The sequence below is a fragment of the Harpia harpyja genome, chromosome 19 (assembly GCF_026419915.1).
Source record: "Harpia harpyja isolate bHarHar1 chromosome 19, bHarHar1 primary haplotype, whole genome shotgun sequence".
NCBI classification, from domain to species: Eukaryota; Metazoa; Chordata; class Aves; order Accipitriformes; family Accipitridae; genus Harpia; species Harpia harpyja.
The window spans coordinates 17446993-17472610 of record NC_068958.1 but is presented as its reverse complement, the minus strand read 5'-3'; the positions used below and the strand labels follow the sequence as shown (position 1 = coordinate 17472610).

The 25618-nt window shown below is 54.7% G+C and overlaps 1 protein-coding gene and 1 long non-coding RNA gene across 3 annotated transcripts; one reads left to right on the top strand and one right to left on the bottom strand.

The window, feature by feature from the left end:
* Positions 1–1168: 1168 nt before the first annotated feature.
* Positions 1169–13517, bottom strand: DENND2D (DENN domain containing 2D). Of its 2 annotated transcripts, XM_052814192.1 has the most exons (12): positions 13370–13516; positions 9621–9805; positions 8989–9101; positions 8805–8874; positions 7604–7681; positions 7369–7509; positions 5366–5514; positions 5025–5202; positions 4473–4514; positions 3998–4088; positions 3312–3551; positions 1169–2109 (listed from the first exon to the last, which is right to left on the bottom strand). In XM_052814192.1, exons 1-12 carry the CDS (start codon positions 13422–13424, stop codon positions 2048–2050), a joined length of 1404 nt encoding a protein of 467 aa, XP_052670152.1. In that variant the 5' UTR covers positions 13425–13516; the 3' UTR covers positions 1169–2047. The 2 variants fall into 2 exon arrangements, with proteins under 2 accessions (XP_052670152.1, XP_052670153.1); XM_052814193.1 differs by lacking the exon at positions 4473–4514 and having other exon boundaries at positions 13370–13517.
* A 236-nt stretch (positions 13518–13753) lies between these two features.
* Positions 13754–15835, top strand: LOC128154103 (uncharacterized). The gene is made up of 2 exons (XR_008239242.1): positions 13754–13856; positions 15398–15835. It is a non-coding gene; the product is annotated as an uncharacterized LOC128154103 (long non-coding RNA).
* Positions 15836–25618: the final 9783 nt, after the last annotated feature.

Genomic DNA, 25618 nt, shown 5'->3' with positions numbered 1-25618 from the left:
TTAAGTAACTTAACATTGTATTTCAACCTATTCTCTGTTCAGCAGTCAGGCAAGGTAGCACCAAACCTTCTAACTTGCTGTAGTTAACCCTTGCTGACATCTACAGCACAGGCTACATTTGAACAACTTTTTAAATTTCAGGATCATCTTTTGTGTATTTGTTTTCAGCAGCTAAGGAATAACCTTCTATTACATTTTTCTCTGGCAGGAATTAAGCAGCTGCACAATCCAGTCCCTTATGTGATTTCTAATTCTTCCTTTCTAAAGAGCTACTGCCAAAGCAAGGACCAAAAAGGTCAGCATCTTCTCAAAATGGTAATGAACAAGCAGGAGAAGGGGGAGGAAAGTGGCCTTTTCAAAAGGGACAGTTCTTGATAGGTGCTCTTGATTTTCCACACACACAATTTTCTGCTGGCAGGTGAACTTTTTAAAATGAAAAAACCACAGAAAAAGACCACTAACCTTTAATTTCCTGTAGTTAAACCTGTAACTCACTCTCTACTCATGAGGGGGAACTTGTGGAGCCAGAGGATACCCACAATGCCACAAATCTCCTTTTTCTCTAACAAATAATTCTTGTTCCCCCCTCCAAACACACATGGGGGCTGAACAAAAATTGACAATTGTATTTCAGTGGGGCTAGAGAGTTTCATTGCTCTTCAGTTTGTACCCTCTGTCCGACTGTGTTTCTGTCACTTACATTTGTGCATGACTGCACAAGTAGTTATTTCTAAAATAAATGCCTTTTACATCTGTCTTGTTTTTGTTAGATGTTCAACAGCTCCAAAAGCAAAAGCTGTCTGGCAGTCAGCCTGCTTATTTTTTAGTGTTTATGTAAAATCTTTCACCATGGCATTCAATACCACTGCAAAAGTTGTATTAAACTGTATTTTTTATAACATCTACATGTGTGCACTTGTCTAGTGGGTACCGAGTGATACGGCAGCTTGGCTGTAACATCCCAGAGGGGAGGATGAAGTTCTGCCTTTGACCCCAGCCCTTGCTGGGCAAAGTATCTGGCCCTGGTTTGTCTGGGAAGGAACCAGGCAGATCTGCAGCCAGAACCAGCTTCCCCTGCTGCAATATTTATTCCCTGGATGAGTGCATTAGGAAAGGGGGAGAACCATAATTTACCTTTAAATCTGCTGCAGACATCACATTTCAGAGACAATGAACTGCAAGGTTTTTAAAGAAGTTGGCATCAAAATCAGAAACAAGGACGATGTCGACATGTTTTACTACTGGATTTAACACATACTTCCTCCCTACCCAAAGCTGTTGATCAGCTGTTTCCCTCCACTACAAAATACAGCCCTGTGGCCTTCACAGTTTGCTTACAGCACAAATAAATAACCTGTTGGAAAAGAATATTTTTGTTTCTTTAAAGAGCTAAACTGGGCTCTAAGTGGTACCAACGAAGCAGACAGCCGCTATAGAGGAAACCGCTAAAATCCACTGCAACTGTTCCTGCCGGTATTTAACAATGAGCATATCTTGACAGAAAATAAAGTGAAACAGTTATTAATAATAGAAACCTCTGAAACTTATTCAATAGGATGTTACTTATTTGCAAAACCTAGGTTTGTTTTAATTAGAAATAACACTATTTCCTACTTGTCCTTTTTTTTTTTCTCTAACAATTACTCTACCACCTTTGTTGTCCTGCAGCCAGCTCCCTGACTTCCCTCCCTCACTGCATGAGGTCCTGATGGGGCCAAAGACTCTGCACAGAGCCAGGCACTGTGAGCCGCAGTTTGTCCCTGTTGCTAGCAAGATCAGAAAAGAAATCACAGCCTGCTTGCTAGCTCTGTGCAAAAGAGTTTTCCAGTGCAATGATGCCCTGAGGGAAAAAGAAAGGGTAGAAACTGGTGTTCGGTGCTGCCCATGCATCTCATGAGTCACAGATGGGTAGGAACCGGCAGACAGATCCAGAAGAGTCCAGCATGCTCTGCCCTTGGACGGGGCACGCGTCGAGTCTATGCAGTGTAGTGGTGCTGGCGGGGACCTGCTCCGTCTCAGCCCTGCTCCTGTGTTCCCAGGCTGGACTTCAGGAGTCCCTTCGGTGCTTCTTCTGTTCGTGGTACTCTGTTATTTTCTGCTGGAAATATGCTGTGGATGAGAAAAGATTGTTAGTGAAATGCAAGCGTTCAGGCTGGGGAGGATACAGAGCTGCACAGCCCGAGTCCTGGGGAGTGCATATGCACCCTGGGAGCCAAACCATGTGGACAACTGCACCCAGGTGAGGACTCAGGTGAAATTGAGGTTGTTGCAATTCCACCCATCCCTCTCACCTACCCAAAATGGGCTTTATTATGCTGGGCTAGTGTAAGTTTTTAACCCACACACTCACTCCTGTTCAGTTTTTGTGTTTCCTTTCCAACCAGCAAGGAAGAGAGAAAGCGGGAGACCCTGGGAATGCGAATAGCCAAAAAGGTGGCGTAGACTGGGAATATAATGAGAAAGCTGGGATTGTGCCATCCCTCTCTGCCAATCCCAGGCAGACCCAGGTCCCATGTCTGCCCTATAAAGTCTGACCTAAAAGGGCAGAGAAAGCAGCAACCGAGGCAGAGCCAGGCCCCGAGTCCCCCGGGCAGGCTGCGGACCAGCCGGAGAGGGACCCACCACGGGCACCATGTGCTGCTGGCTGCCATGGGGTGCCGTCCGAGGGGATGTCTGCTTTGCTCCAATGCGGCAGTCGCTGATAGAGTGCAAGGACTGCACCCTCTTGCACTCTCTCCGAGGGCAGCAAGACCTTGGGGGGGGCATGCCCTAGGCCAGGATGTTTCTGGCCACCGATAGATGTTTTGGGTGGTCTCCTCAACCTCCATCACCCCTGTTTGTCCTCATCATGGGCTGGGAGAAGGCTCAGCTCTGCCCAGTGCCCTGTAAATCCCCTGGAAGGGGAAAGGACCAACCCAGCCACCACGGGTCTGTGCCGGGGCCGGTGGCAGAGATGAGTCAGGGCTCACAGGCAGCGCAGCCAGGCTCCCAGCTGCTGCCTGTGTCCAAGCCAAATATTTGTGCAGCTACTGGCATGTTTGCCTAAAAACACTGTGCTCTCAGTAAGCCTGCCCCATCCCCAGTCAAGCGACAAGATCTGAAATGAGCCCAGGGATTTTTTTTGATTGTTTGACAGGGACAGAGAAATGCAGCTGTTGAGAGCAAATGGGTGGTACTCGCTGCCCTGAGCATCCTCAGCCTAGAGCTGCATTCCTCTCCGGGCATGGGGCATCTCTTTCCCTTAACCACATAGCCCAGGACTTTGCAAAGCTCACGTGACCAGAGAGCGAAGGAGACGCAGGGCTGTTTACCTTCCTGTGGGATCCTGCTCTTTTCTGCCTCCTCAATAAATAGGGAAAACATGTTCGTCTTCACAAACTTCTTCACAAACTTGCGGTTGGTCTTGGAGGTGATGGCTTTGCAGAATGCTCGCTCCTGGAAGATGCCCGAGCCGTTTTTACTCCACTTGATGTGTGAGGCGTAGTGGCCAACCATTCGGACAAAGAATTGCACGAAGGCTTCGGAGACGAGTGTGTTCACCTGCTCGGATGCTGGAAGGGGACACAGAGCACGAGAGGTGGGGTTTGGACCTCTGAACATGGAAAGGATGGTCTTATTTTAACCTGGCCCGTTCACAGTCTGTGTTTGCATTCCAAGAAATTATTTCTTAAAACCTCCCTCTGACAGTAAACAAAGATCAGACTAATTTTGCTGAGGGAGCACTGGCTGGTTTTGCTTTCCAGGGTGGTGGCGTCTTTGTGGGCCAAATATTGGCAAAAGCTGATTTTTTTCAGCAGAAGTAGTTGCTCCTGCTCTCATGTTTCTCAGGAGAGGGGAAAGGCCAAGGGATTTCCCTCCCGTGGCTGCATTTTGTTGCAAATTGGAGCAGAAACATCTCAGGCCAGGTCCCTTTAGGAAAATCATTTTGCTGAGGACACTGACCATCTGCGGAGGGCAGCTTGTGTGTGTTTTACCATATATAAAGAGACATCCTTACTATGTACGTTGTTGTTGTTGTTGTGCCTGTTCAGAGATGTCAGCATCTCGTTCTGCAGCTTGACAGGCAAGATCTCCTCCTCATCACCGACCTGGAAGGCAAAGGGACCATGAAGCACCTGGCACCAGTGGGAATCTGGCTCAGATGGCAGTGGGCAGCAGTCAGTGCAGCCCATCAGTTGGGCTTTCTGCAGAACTCATTAATTAATTATCATTGCAGAGTGCTGCAGTGATGCTGGGAGTGGGATGCCCAACACACAGCCACTGCTGCTCCGGTTCACCACAAGATGGATGCAGTGGCTGGATACATCCTTTCATGGGACATTCCCCCTGGATGGGTGACACTGAGATATCTCTGCCCCCAAAATGTGAAAGCTGCCAGGTATGTGGCACCGAGGGGGAAAGGTGCCCTTCCTGGGGCTACCCAGGCCAGGCGAGCCCACCCCCAGCCCCATGCCCTGCACGGGGGGACCTACCGCCCGGAGGATCTTCCCTTCACAGAGATCCACTATCAGAGCCTGAAAGAGAGCAGACAGCACCCAGGTTTAGCCCTACCAAGGCATCTGGGCTTCCTCCCACCCATTTTGGGATCAGGCCGGTGTGTCCGCAGCCCACGAGGGTGGCGGGAGAGGGATCAGTCCCTGTGGGCTGGAGGGACCTGGGCAGGGGGTCCAGGGCATCCCCCCAGGGACCGTGTTTGCTGCAGGGTGAGTGGCTTGTCCCCACACAGCTTTTCTCCACTTCTGCAAGGTTGGGATGATGCCAACAGCCTGCCTGGCCAACAGCAGCTCCCTGAGCCCCCAGGGTCAGGGGTGCAGGTCCTGGGGTGGCTAGAAGCACCCAGGAGCACGTGGAGCTGTTGCCCCAGGTGCCAACAGGAGGGCACATGCAAGAAGCCCCAGTCTCCAGCCTCCCTGGATGGGAAAAGGGCACAACCAGAGCCTCCAGTCCCAGAGCCAGCCCAAACCCAGGGTCACAGACTAACCGAAGGCTCCGTCCAGATGCTTTCCCCCACCCAGATAAAATACCTCCTCCATCGGCTGGTCCAGGACCCGCTCCAGGTGCCGCATCTGGATGCCGACCATGAAGGGTGTGGGGCAGCAGACGGTGTCGAGCAGGCACTCGGGGACCACGGGGATGTAGGTGTGAGCCCAGGTGAAGGGGTAGAGGAGAGCAGCCACTGCATGGATGCACTGCGACAGGACGCTGCAGGACAAGGAGCCATCATGGTGGCATTGCATGAGGAAAGGGAACTTCACTGCTCAGAGAGGGCATCCCACCCTGAGCTCAGCTGCATCCTGCACTCCTTCAAGAGGTTTTTATGTGTTTTTGGTTTTGTTTTTTTTTAAATAAACAGATCAGGACTCACCTCAGTTCCTCTGCCAGGAAAATGAGCCGTCGCTCCAACACAGCAGAGGCAAAGATGTGCAGGATGAGGTGGGGGCTGAGCTGCTGGAGCAGAGCCTGAAACTCCACGTGCTCCAGGTGGGCGTCCACAGGCCGCGTGAGCTCAATGAGCTGCCAAGGGAGAGCCACCAAAGCCTGGCTTAGGAGGTGCAATGCTCCCCACCACCACCCTGGCCCCCCAAGAGGGTGATTTGGGAGCAATTAACAACACAGAGTTTGCAGCATCTGCATCATGTCCCTCTGTAAGGGACAAACCTCATCTTGTCCTGCCTGGAGATGTGGGCTGTGCAGTGCTGAGGATGCAGGGGAAGCCCGTGGTGATGTGTGCTGTGGGGTTTATTTACTGGGGCACTGAATTTTTAACCAAAATGCCTCTTTTCTCCAGCACTCACAAGGAAAGGCTTTCCTGTTGCCCAGGAAAGGGAGGAGGGATGAGGGCGTGACTTTTGCTATAAAAACCACAAAAACTTCCTCAAAAGCCTCTCTGGGAGGGCCAGCTTGCCTCATCCTAGCTAGGATGGCCCAAAAGTGAATTATCTAATGGATATTTGCAGGGGGTCTGTCTATTCTGCTGGCTTTGCCCCAGACAAGTGTCTCCCAAACCTGGTCGATACCTCTGCCCTGCTGCAGGCAGCCCTGAGACGGTGACTGCTGAAGGGTTAACAGGACCATGCAGCTCATGACACAGTCCTGGCCCCTCTCCCCAGCTTTACGGGACGGGGGGAAATCCCCCTCCTCCATGTGCCAAGCTGCCTTTCCAGCAAAGCAGCATCTTCCCAGCCAGCAGCATAGGGCTTGGCTGGGCTCCACAGCCCCTTTCCAGCACAAATCCTGCACGATCCCCAGCTCCCAACCCATGCAGTACTCAGAATTTATTTTCACCCCTTTCCCTGTTTTCTCACTGATCTCCTCAACTTGCTCCAGCCCCTGCCTGGAGCCCCAAAGCACAGTTCTTTCGAAGAATGTCCTTGTATACCCTCCTTCCCCAGTCACCCGCAGCCACACTCCCTGCAGCCTGGCCTACAGCCAGAGCATTGAGCAACCTGCAAAGCCAAGGCACAAGCCTTCCTGGATGAAGAAATCTCTTGCAATTTGATAGCCAGCTGTTCAACTGCACTAGAGAGGAGGGATCTTGTCCTCAGACCCACCCTGGCAGAATGCATCTCTGGGATGCTCAGCTCTCTGGTTATTTTGCCAGGTGCCAGGGCACATCCTCCCCCTTTTACCACCCCAGCTTTGCCACAAGAGAAAGAAAAAGCAAAAGAAAAGGCTCTGCCTGTGCAAGCCTGGGCCGTACGTGGGCGAGATGAGCCCTGTGGGCACCGTGCCAGTATCAGATCTCCTTTCCACAGGTAAAGGCCGGATTTGCTGCATGCCTGCGCCGCAGCAGCTTCCTGCCTGTGATGCTAAACTGGGGCGGGTGTCAAGGCTGAGAGCCGAGCACTGTGGTGCAGAGGGGAAGCTGCAGCCTGTGACGCCCCGGCACCACCGCGCACCCCAACAACCCTGCGTGCTGCACCTGGAGGTATGAACACCAGCTCACAAGTGGGGTGCAGCCAGCCCCGCTCCATGGCCCCCTGCATGACACACCGCTCTGATGTAAAGGCTGTGCAAGCACCAACATGTTAAGAAATGGCGTCCAGGAAGGTTTTGTGCTGCAGGTCCAGCATGAGGCTGATGGAGCTGCAAAGATGCTGCTTTGCAGGGATGCAAAGATGGGGCAGCATTGCCTGTGGATTAGCTCCATCCTCATCCTCACTGCTTGCTGCTCTCCTCCTGCACCAGGAGGGAGATGGCACCCATTTCCTCAGGGCATGAGGCCCCTGGCAGCCCAACCCACCACCCACTGCTCCAGCAAGCACCCATGGGTGCTGCAGGTGTGGAGGGTGCTCCCAGAGGTGGCATGGGCTCTCCATGTTGGAGCAGTCCAGGAGGTGCCGCTGAGCCCTCGAGACCCCCACCAACCTCTGTGCCTGACTCAGGGATGAAGCTTTTAATGGTGACGGTTTTCCCTGGAGCTGGGAAGGGCGATTCCCGAAGGCCCTGCATGAAGGGGTAAATCACCGCCATGGAGATCTGGCGTCTCTTCTCCACCTCGTCTAAGATCTGGGGGAGAAAAAAGTGAGCTGTGAAACCCTGGCAGGCAACGGAGTGGCTGCCTGGGCCACCACCGTGCCAGACGGAGCCACCACATCCCTACCTTGGAGAAGAGCCCAAAGCAGCCCAGGCAGCTGATGATGCAGAAGACCTCAGGGAGGCGGACACCACGGCCGGATGGCTGGAAGAGGATGGGAAAAGGCTTTGAGCATCTCCCAGCCCCGCTGCACCAGCTCCGCACCCTCCTCAGAGATCCTCCCTGGCTCTACTCACCCCCCACCCCAAGATGCCAAATCACGCACTGGATTTTCAGAGCTGGGGCTCAGGCCCAGTTGATGCTGTAAAAGCAGAGGGTGCCCAGGACCAGGAGAAGGCAATTCAGATGCCAAAGTTGTTAATTGTTTTGGTGCAAAACCTTTTGGCATATTCCCAAACTTTCCTCGCCCCCAGACATGTGTCCTCTGAGACCTCCTGCCCCAACACCCTCGGGGCTAATCCTGCCTCCTACTGAAACAGGGACCAGTGGGATGAGCATCCAGGCTGTTTTTCCCTTTCCAACTGGATTATCCTGGGTCTGTTTGCTCTCTGCACTTTCAGCCCTCCAGACATGCAGTTCAAACAGCCAGAGCTCAGCCCTGGATGCAGAAGTGGGCAGGTTTGCCAGGGAATGAAATGGTGGTGGCATCCAGCAAGTCACCAAGCCTTGGCGTATGGTTCCATGGCTTTATGTCCCCATTTAAGCAGGCTGTGCGTAAATCAGCAGCCAAGGAAGACCTCCATTGCTCCTCGCAGCCCCCAAGCTGGCCAAATCCATGAGCTGAGAAAGGCAGCCACTGCTCAGAAGCAATTTTTGGGGACGGGGCTGAGGGCGCCTGGCTCCTTGGCACCTGAATGGGTGCACGTGCATCGCCATCCTGATCCCGAGTGGGATTTGCAGCTGTCCTGACCTCTGCGACCAAGGGAAAGGAGATCGGTGGGGAGGCAGCGACCACTGATACAGGGAATGGCACCTCCCAACCGTCTCATCTCCTGGTTGCATTTCAGGCCAGCCCTGGTCTACAGCAAACACTGCTTGCCTCCATCCGGCATCCAACTGATGCCCCAGCAGAAGAAAGCTCTAAAGAAATCCCTTTGGGCACCCCCTTGCTGCTTTTCATCATCTTGCCAAGACAAGTGGCTTTCTAAGGCACGTCCCCAAGAGCTGTACTTTGGGCATGGCAGAAGGCATCATGTCCCACCATGGGGATGGGGTGACACGGCCACCACCAACCCAGCGACGGGAGTACGGGCAGTGGGATGCTCACCAGCAGCCGCCTGCAGTAGCCGATCTTCCTGCTGCCATCCACGTTGGTCAGGACGAAAGAAAAGGTTTCGCTGCAAGGAGAGACAATACATGGGAACAGGACGGCTCTTCCAGCCCACAGCCCTCAGGGGTGTGATGGCATGGGGTGGGAAACCATGGCTGAGACCCCGCAGCGGGGCAGGTACCTGGTGAACTCAGTGACAGGGGCCCAGTTGTTGCCATCTGGGAAGCAGAAGAGGGGGATGGCTTGCAAGAGACGTTCCTCCTCCTCCTTCTGGCCCTTCAGCAAGTTCTCACGCTGGAACGAAGCAATGCCAAGAGTCAGGGTGATGGAGGGTGACCATAGCCCCAGGGGGTGGGGTGGGGTAGGTCACAAAGCAACCCCCAGCTCAGACCGAAGCAGAGGGTGCCCACACATCCCTGGACAAGCATCTCCTAAAAATCCCATTTTTGACTCTTTTACTCCAGGGATAGCGGGGCAAAGCAGAGGCGCCCAAGGGCGCCTCTGCAAACAGGGGCTCTCCTCCTGTGCCATTTCCCCAAGGTGTGATTTCACTGCCATGGTCTCCCCTTTTGGGACAGGAAACCAGGGAGAACCCCTGGGGTTTGTGGCCCTGGGCTCGGACTGCAGGGAGGGACAGACGGTCCCAGCAACCTCAACCCATGAAGGCAAAGCCCTGGGGTTTGAGTCTGTGACTCAAGGGCATGGGGTATTTTTCTGTTCTCCTCCCCTGGCTCCAGTGACAGGGAAGGAGCAACATCCCCTTTTCCTCTAAATTTGGAATACTCAACTTGCAGGAAACAGGGGACTAAATACCTTTGGGAACTGGTAGGTTATCTTGGGTTCATAACGTCCATCTGACATCTTCTTCAGTGACACCACCACCAGGTACTCAAAGAAAAACTGTCCAGCAGAATAGAGGACAGAGTTCCGCTCTCCCGGCTTCCCCTGCGGCATCCGTGAGGGGTTGTTTTCTGCAGCAGAGGCCTCCTCTTTTCCTTCTGTAGCAAAAAAACCCCAAACAACCCCAAAACCAGAGCAGAGTGAAATGAAAAGCCAGGAGGTATCCTGATGGCAGGAGAGGAGATGCAGAGCTACCCATGAACCAGTCAAAGTGGCTGGAAGGAACCGGGACCTGGTGCAAAGGGTGGTTTGGACCCTGACAGTGAACAGCTGGGGACATGCAGGCACAGGACACAGAAAGGAAAGAGAAATGGCTTTTATGAGGCTTTTGGAGAAAATCAAAGTGCTGTCAGACACCCAAACCCTGCTTTGCCCCATCCCAGGGTGGGCAGAGGGACACCCCAGGTGAAGCCAGCACGTGGGATGGCAGAGAGCACATGGTCTCTGCAGAAAGCATCAGCAGGAAGGTGTGGGAATGCTTTTATAGCAGTCAATTTTATTCCTTAGGGGAAAAAAAAAGCAAACAAACAGCACAGATCTTGTTAGAGCACCTCCAAAGGCTCCAACAAGATGAATCCCAACCTCTCCCTGCCAGATGTCCTCAGTCCTGGGAACTGCTGATTGCAAATGAGATACTTGAGGGTTTTCCCTAAACCACAGCTCCCAAACCAAAGCAATTCCTTGAGATTACATCCCATTTCTTGTTCGGCCGGTTGGGGAGGACAGCTGGGGAGCGTCAGCTGTCACAACCCGAAAAACTAGAAATAAGAGTGAAAAGAGCCCAAGCCGACATCTCCAAGGGCCCTGGGATGATCATGGTGAGGCAGTGAGATCTGAGGGCTGGGAAAGAGAGGAGTTAAGTGCCGGCGGGAGGCTGCAGCCAGGCCATGCCGTAGGATTTCCCTCTCCCAGCAGCCGCTTGCGAGTCTCTAAATCCCTGGTTCCTGGCACCGAAACTGTCCCGGGCTTGGTCTTGGCTCTGATTACGGCAGGGAGCTAGAACAGAAATGCTTGAGCTGTTCCTAGGAATAACAGGCAGGGAAACAAATGTGTTGGCTGGATGAACTAACTGACTCTTGCAATTTGTCCCTGCATCCCAGAGTTTGGCCCTGGGCTCTTTTGGTTGTGCTGCACCTTGGCAGGGCAAGGCATGGCTGTGGCTGGCTGCTCCCATCGTCCCTCTCCCCTGTGCATGATATCCTCCTCCAAAAGCAATGCTGGTGGGCACCCCACCACGTGTATCCCTCTGGCTCTGTAGCCGCCTCCTTTAGTCTGGAAACACCTTTGCAGCCTTCACTCCAGGTCACTGGGAGCCGATAGCTCATCTGAGGAGGTGACACTCACAGTCCCATCATGGGATGTTCCTTCCCAGGGACAAAAAACACCTTTCCCAGCTCAGGGTGGGGAGATGTGTGAAGACACCCCTGTGGGCACCCTGAGGCTGCTCCACCTCTGCATGCAAAGTCCTTCCTCTTGGTAAGGTGAAATTCAACCCAAAGAGCTCCCTTCGCAGCAAGGGGAGGCCCAGGAGCATCCTGAGGATGAGACCCGCCTGCAGACACCTCTGGTTTGTCCTTGGTGGGGATCACCCATGTGACAGCCCAACAAGGTGCTCTGGGCCAGGCAAAAAAGGTCAACAAGATGCACTTTGCTTCTCCCGCTCCTCCTTGGGATGCTCCAGCAATGGCTTCAGTGGTCCAATCTCACCTATGGGGCTGGGGTAGGATGTTGTTGCTGGGGGGACCCCAGGGAAACAGGTTGTGCAGCGGGGAGGGCTGCTGGCATCCCCCATCCTCGCTGGATGCTGGCGTTGGTTGTTTTCCCATTGCAGATTGCCAGGGTAAGGTGAAAGTCCGGTTAAATCCTGCCTATCCAGTCCCATCCTGCATTTCAGAGAATACAAAATGCACTCTCAAGCAAGGGCTGGATTTGCATCATGTCCATGGCGTTTTCAAACAGCCGAGTAAAACCCACTGCTCTGGGGAGGCTGGTCATGCCGGGCTGCAGGTCTACCTCTTGCAGATGGACCCACGTGCCTGCCCAAAGCGCGACCCAGCGCAGCGAGCCCTGCCAAAAGCGCAGCGTCACCCGGCAATGCTCCCCTGCACCGTCTGGTTGCAAAGCCCTTGCTGGCAGAGTCTAAAGCCCTCCGGGACCATAATACCCCATCCCTGAGCTGGAAGACGAGCTCCGGGTACATACGGGGCCTTGCACCATCGTGCAGCATTGGACAGGTTTAATGTGGCATCAGAGGTCCCAGTGCTCCCCAAAACCAGCAGCATATGCAGTTCCTCATGTGTCCTGAGAATGTAAGCCACTGTCAAGAGAGCTTTGGCCAATGACTCTTCTGTAGCCCAAGCGGGGAAGACTTGGGGACTACCCTGCAGCCCCCCCAGCAGCAGGAGCATCCCCTGCGAGGAGGGGCATGAGCCAGGCGGCTGGGGCAGGGGGGCTCCTGCAGCTCCTGGATGGAAAGCGGCTGTCAGTGCTGTGGATTTTCACCCCTCCCTCCACTGGGCACAGAGAGGGCAAAGGCTGCCACGGTGCACGGAAATGGCACCGGGGCTGCCGGCATTAAAAGAAAAAGACGTTTTGCTGCACAACCAGCTTCCCCAACCAGAGTGGGGTTTTCTTATCAGCCGAGGGCTGTGCTCAGACCCATGTTGAGATGTGGCACGACCTGTTTCTTTCCTCCCAGAAAACTCCCGGGCTGCGGCGTGTCGAAATCTCCTGGCCTGGCACAACAGTTTGTGGTGGAGCTCTGCTTCCTGTGCCATGCAGCCACCCACCTGCCCCAGCAAAGAGGAAATGGCTTTTGCTTTATCAAACCTTTTCTGCTGAGCTTGGAAAAATATATATCGCACCCAGAGCAAGAGCCAGCCACCACAAAACAGACCTGAAGGGGAGGGGGGGCTTGCAGTAAGCCCCCCAAATCCACAGGTTGTTGTGGCTTGAGATATGGCAGGCCAGAAAACCCAGACAATCCATCCTCTATCTCAGAAAAGCTCACAAATCCCAAAGGACCGATTTCAGCACCGTCCTCTAAAGGCTCCGCAACACTGACCTGCCTCAGGGGCACCGTGCCCCCACGGATGCCCTCGATGCCACGCTCTGGCATCGCTGTGCTGGGTGAGCAAATGGCTGGGAAAGCTTTGGGGGACGTGGTAATGGGGAGCCTGGGGATGGGGTAAACCCCCAGGGGATGGGGTAGACTCCTTTGGGATGGAGTTGGCTCCCAGGGGTTGGGGTGCAGCTCCCGGGATGGGCTGAACCCCCAGGGGCTGGGGTGTGCTCCTGGGAGATGGAGTGCGCTCCCGGGGGCTGGGGTGAGCCCCTGAGGATGGAGCAAGCCCCCGGAGATGCGGTAAGACCCGGGGGCAGATGGCCCGAGCTGGGGTCCGCAGGGTGAGCACGTACGGGCAGGGCTGGAGGGGACGGAGCCGGTGCCGGTGCCCGTACCGTCGGTCTCACCCGGCGTGGCCGCGCTGCGCTGCCCGGGAAAGTCCCCGCTCCGCCGGCAGTCGTCGGCTCCCGCAGCCGCGGCCCCGGGGCACCGGTACCAGTCCCAGCACCGACACCGACACCGACACCGACACCGGCACCGGCACCTCCCGGAGCCCGGCGCGGGGCTGTGCTCCCCGGCGTCCCCTCCCGACTCTCACCTCTGCGGCCGGAGCGCCGCAGGCTCCGTCGGAAGAAGCTGCCGATGGAGGCCATGGTGGCTCCCGGCGCGGAGCGGCCCCGGTGCGGCCCCGGTGCGGTGCGGCCCGGCGGGGAGAGCGCGGCTTCCGCCCGCTACGCTTTCGCTTTCCCGGGGGAGGAGGGACGGGACGGGGCGGAGAGGAGAGGAGAGAAAGAAGAGGAGAGAAGAGAAGAGAGAGGAGGAGCGGGAGGGGGGGCCGGGCACCTGGCACCGGCCGGGACACGGGGAGCCCGCCCCGGGAGCGGGGGGCACCTGGGCACGGCGGGCGGGCCGGGAGCGCCGGGCACGGGGAACCGGGAGAACCGGGCATGGGAGTCCCGGGAGCATGGGGAAAGGGAGAACCGGGAGCACCGAGCACGGGGACACCGCGAGCACCGGGCACCGAGGGCACCCGGGCACGGCGGTCCCGGGGACGCCGGGAATGGGGGAGCCGGGAGCACCCCTGGGTACGAGGATGCCAGGAGGAGCTGGACGTGGGGGATCCGGGAGCACCGGGCACGGAGGTCCCGGGGGGGACCTGGATATGGGGGTCGTGGGAGCACCGGGCATGGGGGGAGCTGAGCACCCCCGCACACGGTGCTGGGCACCCCGGTGGGGAGCCGGGCACAGCCCGCGCAGGGGGACGGGGCACGACTGGGCACGGGGTGGGAAATGGGGCAGGGACCTCGGGGACGAGGGGTGGCCTTGCCCTACCCCACGGGGGACGAAGCGCCCAGCCCCAAACTTCCAGTACCCCTGCCTGAGCCCCGCTCCGGCCTCCCTGCCTCCTCCAAGCCCTTTTCTCCCCAGGAGCCCACTGGTGCCAGGGACGGTGCCCAGCGCAGCTGCTGCGGGGCTGGGGGTGATGCTGACCCGTCCCCTCCAGAGGACAGAGGTTTTGGGGTCTCCCGCATTGCAACATGATGGGGAGTCAGCCAAGCCGCCCTGATGATGCCACCGTGCTTTCATTTCCATGGCCATCGGCTGCGAGCTTGTCCTGACTCCGCTTGAGAACGCTGGCTGGGTTGTGCTTTCCCTTGGGCTGGCGTTTCTCCATCAGGCAGAGATTTATTCCCCCTCTCAGGGCTGCCTCGGCCAGCTCTCGGGCTCCAGGCTGGTTGCCATCTGTCTTTGTTACATGAAGGGAGAACAGTTCGGTAGCGCTGCGATACGACAGCCGCCCCATTCCGGGCATGCGGCTGGGACGCCTGTGGAGCTGCTTGGCTTTTCTGGGTGGTTTTACTGCTCCAGACCCACCAATGAGGAAAGTCTCTTTAAAACCAGTGATATCTTAAAAAAAAATCCCCCTTTTCCATCCTTAGCCTGTCCACACCCCTAATATGTCCTCTGCCATTTTTAGGCAGTAATTAAACATGCAGAAAGGGCTTTGGGCACAGCTATCACTTATGAGGACTTTAGGTGTGATGAGCTGTGCACAGTTCTCAGCCCTAATGCTGGAGCATGGCTGTTTGCAGATGTAGACTGGATTTCCTACACCAACTATCCTCCTTTCGTATTTTGCAACACCTCCCATTCCCTTCCCTTTCCCGAGAGTGGGCTGGACCTCAAGGGTGGATTTGCAGCCGGGGAAAATGGCCTTTGCCAGCTTGCAGAAGTGGCGGATGCTTTCAAAACACGTCCCCGATGGGATGCGTGCCTCTGACCCAGCCAGGATGCTGCTGCCTTGTTGGGGTTATCAGGGAATTGCTGGTCTGGGGGATGGTTTCTGGCTGATCTTGAGTGGGTGGAAGAGCACTTGTGCTTCCCGGAGGAGAGGGCAGCGTGTTTATTTGTGCACAGGGCTCATTCCCAGGAGAAGTTTCCTCTTGGCATGAAGGGAAAATAAAAAGTTAGGGGGTTTCCCCCTTGAGTTTGGAGGAAAATCCCTGTTTTCCTGGAAACCAGAGCCACCTTGGGAAAACAGCTGCTGCCTTCAGCCAAAAGAAATCCCCAAATTCTTTGATTTTTTTCCTGTATACACAAATCTTTTCTGCTTTCTCCCTTTAAGGCAAGTCTCTGACTATGATCCTGCCTGGATAACGCCTTGCCTCCGCTCAGATGGCTTCTGTGTGGGGAAGAAAAGAGCCGTGTCCCTAGTCACAAAACCTCCCCGCTCCTGAGGAAACACTGTCCCTTTTGTGCCCAGCACACAATCCAGCAAACCTTGCGCTGCTGAAAGAGGTTGAACTTCTGAATATTCCCACTGAAAGCTCCTTTCTGCGGGAAGCCAGCCGCCCACCGGGACAACAAATGGGCACATTGTGGGATCCTCACGGCTGCTGGCCACTGCGGATGCAACACTTGCCACTGCACTGCTCTGTCACCGCTGCCAAAGTAATTTTGTTCCCCTGAACCAAGCCCGGGGAGTTTTGTGTTTGGTTTTTTTTTTTTCCCCTCCTTGCAGCCTCAGTGCTGATGAATACATGCTGGAATTTGGCTTTCTGCAGGCATGGTGTGTTCAGACTGCAAATATCCTGTGGCTGGGGGACACCGTTGTGAGCATGCCATGGGGCCGCATCGCACTGGGACTGGGGTGTCCTCACTGCTGGGATCCTGCTTCCACCACAGCTCCTCAGCCTCCTCCTCCTCTTGAGGAAGGCTCAGCTTGCTGCCCCTTGCCTCATCCCAGTGCATCTTCACCCCTTCCCTGTCCCCTCACTGGCTGCTATGTTTCGGGAGGGTGTTAGGTACCAGAGCAGCTCAAGCATGCGGTGTGTGAGCGGTTATTATTTTGCCCATTGCAGCCAGGCTGGGGTCAGGGCTTGGAGACGGAGGCTTGGGTTTGGCTGCAGCATCCCTGGCAGGGGTGTCCCCAAGCCTGGTGGTAGTGGGTGCACCCCCCGCCCTGGGGCTAGGGAGCCCAAGGCCCTCATTTCCAGCCTTTCCCATGCCAGGGAGTTTCTCCCACTGGATGGCAGCATCAGAGCAAAGAAACCTCTCTGGGAGACCTTGCGGGAGAGGGGACCTTCCTCAGGAGAGAGTTTTCTCTCTGGGTTATCTGGCTCTCCAGAGGTTTGTGCTTGGGCTGAGGACGTGCAGGTTCAGTTCACTTGTGTTTGCACCGTTCCTGCCACTGATGCTTCACTCGCTGCCCTGTTTGGTGCTTGGTGATCACTCCCAGCTCCCCAAAACAGGGTGCCACATAACATCCTCTGCCTGCTACTCTTCCCCCTGATGCTTGTGGGTGCAGGGGGACCTGCAGGGACAGGGTGGCTAAGAGCCAGCCAGGACACTCTGGGCCACGACCAGGAGCAAAGCAGTGCCAGACTGGGCAAGAAGAGATGTCAACCTTCATGGGACACCAAAATCATAGCTTCTTAGCAAGGTGCAGCCCCTATCGCCTAGAGTCCTCCCTGCTCCAATTGCTGGGGTGCAGAGAGCCCCATGTCAAAGTCACAGACCCCAAAGCTTGCACATTTTTGCATGAAAAAAGCTTTAGGGACCATTTCTTGCATGGTGGTTGCGGGGGGGGGGGGGCTGCAGAGCTCCCAGGAATTAGAAAACAAAGCTAATAGGGCCACTTTTCCCTGTACCTGATAGTTTTAATCCCAATCCAATCCACCTTTAGGATTTCTTGGAGGTAGTGTTCGGCAGAGGGGCTTGGACAGCACTGGTTGGGCAGGGAGGATTGGTGCTGGGCTGCAGCCCCCTTGCAAATATAGTGCAGGGAAACTGTTCCTTTTCGAGGCCATTTAATGGTCAGGAGGTGCAAAGACGTCTCAGTTTACAGGCTGCTGGCTGGGCTAGCATCGCTGTCTGCAAGCAGGCATCCATAGATGGAAAGGGTCGAGCGCAAGCCCAGCCTCAGGTGTAGCATGGGATCTTCTCCAGTCCCTGCCGTACTGAGCCAGTGACTCATCCTGGGTTAAAATGCCAGCTCTGGCCCGTTTTGGCCTTGGGAGAGTGTTTCAGGGCTTAATCTCCTGCAGTGTGCAAAGCCTATGGCTGATTTTCCATCAGGATGCACCTGGTTTTGGCTCCCAGGTACTTGCTGCCCCTTTTTCTGCTCAATTCAAAGGGTTTCTCCCTCCTCTTTGTCCCACAAGCAGGGCCCTGGTGCAGATTTAGATCTCCGCTGAGCTTGGAAAACTCGTGGCACATCTGGACACAGGTGGTGGCACCAGGATCCAACCTCCTGGGTGGCTTTTGCAAAGTCCTGGGCATCCCCACCCTGAAGCATTGTGGTTCAGTGAACTGCCAGTGCTGGGGGTGCTGGGGACACTGGGGACCAGGCTGATGGTGCTGGGGGTCATGGTGTCTTGCCCCAGGGAGCACAGGATGATGCTGGAGAGGGCTGGCACAGCCGGTGGGAGCTGGTTTTGCTACTTGATTAAAAAAGGGAGGAAATTGGGAATTTGTCAAGCTGGGCTGAACAGGCTGGGAAGGAGACGGCAGGGAAATCAGAGGGTCAGTCCCGCCTTTCGGGAGTGCGGGGTGGGCACCCATGTGAGTGTGGGGGTCCTGCAACCCCATGGCCAGTGATGACCCCAGAACTTACCTCATCTCCTCCAAAGAACAAGAAGCATTTGCAGCTCGGTACAATCCTTGGGGGCTGGGGGGTACCGGGGTGGCAAGAGCCCCCCAGTTACACTGGCAAATTGCGACCCCAAACCGAACTCTGTAAGATTTGCTAATCTCAAAATATTGTTGGCATTCAGAACAGTGATTTACTGCATGTTTTGCCACAGCAAGTACTTTCCAAAAGGCCATGCTAAGTTTACACCGGAGCTGCCGGGATCAGATAACCAGTTGCTGGCTGCTCCCTCCATCCTCCTCCCATCCCTCCTGGTTGCCGTGCTGGGGTGCAAAAGGACATCAGCTTCTCCTGTGCCCCGCAAGGAAGAGGTGACCATGGTCAAGAGCAGCAGAAAAAAGAGACAACCAAGGGCATCTTTCCTTGTCCAGGCAGTGGGGTGGGATGTGGGTCGTGGCCTGGCTTGCAGGAAGATGTGAACTCGTGGAGAGCCCTGACACTTTGCTTTACAAGTCACACTGCCAGGGACAGAAAATAACCAGCCCTGGTGCCGAGCCTGGCCGTGTCCACCTCCCCAAGGGCTTTGCAGGTTGTAAAATTAAATCAGCTTCTCACCTTCAGCGGCACCCAGGGCTGGGTGAGAGCCCTGCACGTCACTTTGCATTCCTGCAGCTTTTTACTACCCCACGAGATCCCTGAGGGCTTTACAGGTGCCGAGCAGGAATGAAGCCTCTGGCCACTGTTGCCCAGTGGGATCCCCTGGGCACTTCCAGCCTGCAGAAGGGGTGGCCTCTCTGCATGTCGGCTGCATCATGGCACAGGCAGTGGGTTCCTCCATCCAGCTCACTGTTTGCTGGGGAAGTCCTCCTCCTTCCTAAGGTCTCCCTGCCTAAGAGGCATGGGACCCCCATCTCTCTCTTGGGATCACTGCCACCTCCTAACCCTCAAGATATGGGAACGAGCCCATCGCATGCACTCATGGCAAAAGCCACCACCGGCCTCAGCCCTGGCCCTTGGTCACAGTGGGCTGGAGGTGGTGGCCTTCCCCTGCAAAAATACAAGAGTGTCCCTCCTGCGTTGACATGCACATGGACAAGGAGGAGGATGGAGCATCCTCTTCCACAGCTGTTTCCTTGCAGGTTATTGGGTCAACAGATCAAACCCCATTTGTTCTCTGAAGCCCATGTCCTGGCCCAGCTGCTCTGGAGGTGTTTTGGGGTGATGCTTCCTCCAGGGAAGGCACAGGGCTGTCACACGGTGCTGAATGGGGACAGCAGAGATGGGGCAGGGAGCAGCACCCAGGTGTCCCAACCATGGCAGCAGGCACCCTGTGGTGGGTCGAGCCCATGCATCCAAAGCAGGGCTGGGCCACACCTGGCTGTGGGGACACCAAGGACCAGGCATAAAGGGAACAGCATCTTCCCAAAGCTCGGCACAATTTCTGGAGGATTTCAGCTGGACCCAGGGTGAGGACAGCCTGACTGAATGTCCCCATGATGCTCCCTGGTGGCAGCAGAGAAAGGGTGCAGCTGGGCCACGATTGGACATCTCCAGACCGGTTTGTCTTCCCAGTTTACTGGGACCTGGAGGGAGTCACTGGGATTTGGGGGTGGTCCAACTCCTCTCATAGCCCCTCCGATGCAGCAAACTCTCTAGGGAGGGGGACACAGTAGGGGGGTTCCCAAACAAAGGTGCTTGGGTTAAAGAGAGATGTGGGATGGCTCCGGGACATGCTGTCCCATTAAGAGAGCAGATCCTATTTGCTTCAGAGCGTCCTGGGAAGGGACAGCCCCCCTCAGGCATGGCAGGGTGCAGACAGCCCTTGTGGTGCCAGCCACCACCATGCTGGCCTTGGGGATCTCCTTGGGGTATTGGCTGCACCATCTGAAATGCAGCTGGTCCCAGTGCCACCAGGGCTGGGATGGGTCTGGCTGCAGGACATCATGCTCGTCCCCATCTGCTTTGATGCTTTCAGCCAAACAGGCTGTTGGCTGCTCTGGCTGTAGTGGGGTTGAGCATGGCAGTGTCCTGCAGGGACTCTGCGTGAGGTGGGGAAGAGGTTGGAGGGTGCAGATAGGAGGGGGAGATGGGGACAGCAGAGGGAAAGGAGGCAGGTGAGGGTGCAAGTGAAAGCATTTAAGGCAAAGAAAGGAGGGGTGTGGATGTGAGAATATAAGGGAGGAGCTGGGAGGGGAAGTGGAGACACCAGCATCCAGTGTTGGTTCTACAGGAGGGACTGAAGAGGAGCAATGGCCCTGAAGACTCCTAAGGTGGCCTTATGTCCTTGATAGAATTATAGAATTGTTTAGGTTGGAAAAGACCTTTAAGATCATCAAGTCCAACTGTTAACCTAGCACTGCCAAGTCCACCACTAAACCATGTCCCCAAGCACCACATCTACATGTCTTTTAAATACCTCCAGGGATGGTGACTCAATCTCTTCCCTGGGCAGCCTGTTCCAATGCTCGACAACCCTTTTGGTGAAGGAATTTTAACTAAAATCCAATCTAAACCTGCCCTGGTGCAACTTGAGGCCATTTTCTCTCATCTTATTGCTTGTTACTTGGGAGAAGAGACCGACCCCCCCCACCTTGTTACAACCTCCTTTCAAGTAGTAATGTGATGGAGATAAGGGGACCTGAGGGGATGCTGAAAGTCAAGTGAGACCAGGAGTGTTTGCCTGGGGTGTAACTGGCCAACAGCATGGTGCACCCTGGCAGGAGTTTCAGTGCCTTGAAGTTCTTACATCAGGGCTAGGCACCCTCCTGGGAACCAGCAGGTACTGGCACTGCCTGGGACTGTGGACATGGAGATGAGCAAAGCGGGGCTCTGGATAGTGGTACTTGCCCTTGTGCAGTGAAGAGCAAACACCTGAGCTCCCTGCTGAAACTAAATAATAAAGAAATTTGCCCTCGGTGCTGGTGGAGCCTAGGGCTGAGCTGTTTCCTCCCCCTTCTCCTGCAGAGCTCCCCACTTGCTGGCCCAAGGGTTGCCCCAGCTCTGGGACAGAAGCAGTCAGGTGTGTGGCTGCATCCCCCAGGTACAACTGCTGTGTGTAAATGTCCTGAATAAAATAGCAAAGGTGTCTGGCAACATTTTAGGGCTTTCTGACCACCTGGCTTTTAATGCAGAAGGGAAAACCCAAGCTGCAGTTTGCAGCCTTTCCCTGCTGCAGAGCGGGACCAGGCAGGTCAGGTGGTGACAGAGCCTTATTGGCATCCCCAGCTGCTGTCCCCAACCCTTGGTAGAGGTGACCCCCGGCAGGCTGAGAACAGCAGGGCTGACATGGGCTCAGCCCCTGGAGGCTCTCTGCCTGCCTGCCCTAGGTAAGCTCCTGCTGGCAGCCCCAAAGGTAGGGCAAGATTGGAAAAAAAAAAAAAAACACCAAAGGCAAAGCAATGCCCCAGGTTTGGCATTGCTTCTGGGCGCTGGAGACACGGGAGGTGACTGATGCAGTGCCAAGGTGCATGAGGGCTTCTGCCAGCCCATCACATCCTCTCCCGGCCGGTCCTGGGTGCAGCTGCTGGAGGTCACTGCTCCTGCCCTGCACAGCTGCCAATTCGGAGGGTGCTGGCCGCCTTGTGCCGTGGCTGCAATGTGCGATGGCCCTGTGCATAGCGCTGTGGGGACCACTTTGGCTGGGGGCAGCAGATGATACCACTCCATGGTGGTTTTCCCCCTGCAGTGCTGTGCCTGGGCTGGAGAGGACACGGAGCTGGCACTGAGCTCCCTGGTTCAGCTCCCAGCTAGACACCGGGCAAAATCAGGGCATGCCTGCATGGGCTTCTCTATTTCTCTCCCGCTTGCAGCTCAGAGGAGAATTATCCCATCACAGCCCCGAAATAACACCCCAAAGAGGCCATCGGTTCTGGGTGTTTGCATCCATGAGTCCTGCCTGCAGCCGGCAGCTCCTGATCCCAGCAGGCAGGTTGCAGGTGTAGGCACCCACCGTGCTGCTCCATGAGCTGATGCTGGGGGTCCTGGTAGTGGATGAACCCATTGCATGCCCTGACTGATCATAGAATCAGAGAATCATTTAGTTTGGGAAAGACTCTTAAGATCATTGAGTTCAACCACTAACCTAACACTACCGAGTCCACCACCAAACCATGTCCCTAAGCATCACATCTACATGTCTTTTAAATACCTCCAGGGATGGTGACTCAACCACTTCCCTGGGCAGCCTGTTCCAATGCTCGACAACCCTCTTGGCAAAGAAAGGATTATTGATGATTTTATGAATCAAACTGTAGTGATGCTGAGTGCTGGTGGTGTGAGCTGACGTCCAACCATGCAACAGGAGTAACTCCAGAGCGTGTGGCGTGTGGCTGGGCTGCATGAACATTACTACTGTGCCTGGCAAGGGATGCCCAACAGGGCCTGAGACACTGCTGACGATGTCTCTTTATTGCCTGGTTGTGTTTTCTAGACCAGACAAGGACATTTTAAAGCAATACTTGCTTAAAACTCCTGCCCCACGGCAGCACTGCAACAGGCACTACTCTGGGGGGGGGGTTTGGGAGAGGGCTCAAGCCCATGTCCCAGCTCGGCCCCAGCAGCCCCTGCCTGCAGTCATTGCTTCAGGGTGAAGTAAGCATCTGCTTGCGTGCGACACACAAAATGGAAAGCTTGCCTATGTCCCAGCCCACCTGCCGCCTGCCCCGGCTGCTTGACTCAGCGCGCTGCGAATATCGTGGTGACACGGAGGCTGGAAATGCTGCTGGGAGCTGGGGATCTGTGACGGGGCAGGCAGGGCGCTGAGCTGCCCTGAGCCTCAGCCCTGCTGGCATTTGCAGTGGGCCGCTGTGTGTTTTCCATATGACCTCCTTGGTTTTCTGGAGGTCTGACTTAACCCCCCCCGGAGAGGGGACAGGCAAGGGCAGGAGGGGGGAAGCAGCTGAAAGGAGGGGACAGCCACTCACAGGAACCATCTCTAGCTGCATCAGTAACTGGCAGCAATATCATCCCCCAAAGGAGTTTGGTCACCTCCTTTCTGCTGAAATCAAGGGGGGTTCGGCATTTTTCTGGCCATTTGTGGTGTCTCCCATGGTCTCACAGTCCACACTATGTGTGCAGGGCTGGATGTGGCCATAGGGAGGTGGGGATGGTTCTTGCTCTCTCCTGTTGGGTGGCTTTGAATATATCCTGCTGAGGATGGCAATGGGGACAGCACCCTGTCAGTCCCAGGTGTCCCCTTCCCCACCCTGATACAGGCTGTGGGTCACTGCTCCTTGTTGACACCCATGATACCATCCCTTCAGCCTGGCTCTGTCCTCTGCCCTGGTGAAGCACATCACTGGTGCCAAGGACCTCATGATGCCATACTCAGAACCAGTGGTGGCCCAGGTAATCACATGTGACATCCACCCTGCTGCTTTCACAGTCCTCCTGCAGTGCAAAGAACCCACTGGGCTTTCCAGAGATGTTCATGGGGACAGGGGCAAGAGGGGACGAGCCCAGAGGATGTTACAGCTTCAAGGAGCCCTTCCCACCCTGATGACACTGGCCCTTTGTTTATTCTGGGCCTTTGGCATCTCTGCTTTGCTTTACGATGTGCAAGTGGGAAGGTCTCACCACCTCCTGTCTAATCCTGGAGCCCTGTTCAGGGCATGGGCCTAATCTCTGAAAGCCCCCAGGGTTTGCCCCAGGTGCTGGAGGCATCTTCTGTCTTCCCACACTGACCCACCAGCTGTCATGATGGGCAAAGGTGTTGCTGAGGTTTTGCCCCGTCCCACCTGGCAGATCTCTGATGCTGCAATTTCCTAAACTGGCAAATCTGGGTGAATGAGTAGACCTGATGCTTTTGGGGTACAGCCAGATTTATCTCTTTGCAATGCAGTCCTGTCAATAAGCTCAGCTGAAAGATGATCATGATGCATCTTTTGGGGGGTTTGAATAACAGTGGCATGAGGAGGATCTGATCCTTTAATGAAGAAATGAGGCTCTTGTTATTTAGACCTATATTTTACCTGGAAGATAAGTAAGGCAACATAACAATGGTGCAGTGGGCTGGAAATGTGGATCAAAACCAATTTATAAAAAGTATCTGCCTCCTGTAGAGAAGAGATCTTTTCTCATTGGAAAACACAAATACCCAGTATTTCAGCTAATTCCTGAAATATTTGGAGTTGCAGGCAAAAAATGTGTTGATGTTTAAATTATCACTAACATTTTAATGTTCAACCCTCCCAGTTGCCTGCTGAGGTGGAGGAATTGCATCAGTGGGCATTTAATTTTGTTTTCAACACCAGACTCATTTTAGTTCCCTCACCCCAAAGTTAGGGGGCTCAGACACCCTGCTCCCATCTTTGTTGGTGTAATGACTCCATGGGAGCAGTTTCTTCCTCCCCATCGTGCATCCACAAGTGAAGCCATCATGATGGGTAATGAAACCTTTGGCTCCCGAGTCTGGTCCCTAAAGAAAACCCTTTAACTTTGGCAACCTGCCATGATGCCTTTGTCATCTACAGCAGGCAGTGTAGTGTTTCCATGCTTGAGTTTGCTCAATGTACGGTGGTCTTGCCAGCAATGTGCGAATAAACAAGATGCCAATATACTACAGTAACATGGCCCAGATAAGTTTGGATGATAAACCATGTTGATTCACTTGGTCTTAACCTATGAGTCATCCTGTGAGTCAACAGCGAAAACAGCATCTAAACATCATCGAGCAGGTTGAAAAACTCAAGTTTTGTTCAAATCAAGAACTTCAAGTGAAAAATTTGCATTGGTGTTCTTTTCCTGGGGAAAGTGTTTAATTTTCAAGCACACGCAGTTGGATTGAAATAGGAGAGAAATTTGAGTGTTCGTTTCCTTATGAACTAGAGTTTTGGTATTGATTTTTTTTTTTCCCCAGAGCTCTTTAAATTGCTTTTTCTTAACACATAATCAAAAGAAACCTGCTTTTTGCAAAGCATTTTGGTTTAGATTAGGCATCATGACTGCCTTTGGGAAAGACACACAGAAGACTTCTGAGCAGGGTGATGGTTGTGGGAGTCTGGAGGTGGCCACCTGTGAGCTGATGGAAAAAGATATCAAGGCATGGGCCATGTGAATGCTGAGGAGTCAAGGAGGTGCCAAGATCATCCAAGACAGGATGAAATCCCTGTGGGTCAAGGTATGGAGAAACCAGGGCTTCTCCAATCCTTCCCTCTGGGTGCCAGACCTACCAGGGAGCCAAAGGCAGCTGGAGAAGGACAGACAGACAGTCTCCTCTAGCCCTACATAGCTGTGCTGGAGAGCAGGGCTGTGTTCTCTTTTGCCGGAGCTGCTGCAGAAAATCTTCTGGTTTGTGACCCACTTGGTAAGTTTGAGCCACTCCAAGCTGCTCCAGGGAGCGGGAGGGATTGCGAGTACCCGTCCATGGCCTGCAGGCAGCAGAAAGGGCCAGGAACCCCATCTCACCCTCTCCTACTTAAGGGAGCTCATCCGTCAGGCATCCCAAAGGTATTTTGGGGAAGGAGGAGCCTTTATTAGTCATATTCCTCCTCACTGGTGAAAGTAATCAAGGAACATCTGGGTTATCACATAATTTTGGAGGAAACATGCCCTCCCCAAGATACTGATACCATCTCTTGGTGTCCTGGCTTCATCCTGCTGCCAAACACTGTTTCTGAAATAACCAGGAGAGAAAAAATTTCCCTCCCTGGAGCAGGAGGGTCATGCTGCCAGGCTGCAGCCTCCAGGCAGGATCAGAGCCCATGGGGGACCAGGTTTGCACTCACGTTACCTGATCCCCATGTGACTTGCAAGGCT

Coding starts and splice junctions, on each gene's coding strand:
- DENND2D (XM_052814192.1), bottom strand. CDS start 13,424: ATGGCCTCCATCGGCAGCTTCTTCCGACGGAGCCTGCGGCGCTCCGGC. Junction 9,806..13,369: donor GCGGCGCTCCGGCCGCAGAG/GTGAGAGTCGGG, acceptor TTTTTGCTACAG/AAGGAAAAGAGGAGGCCTCT. Junction 5,515..7,368: donor TCCCTGAGTCAGGCACAGAG/GTTGGTGGGGGT, acceptor CTCCCTTGGCAG/CTCATTGAGCTCACGCGGCC.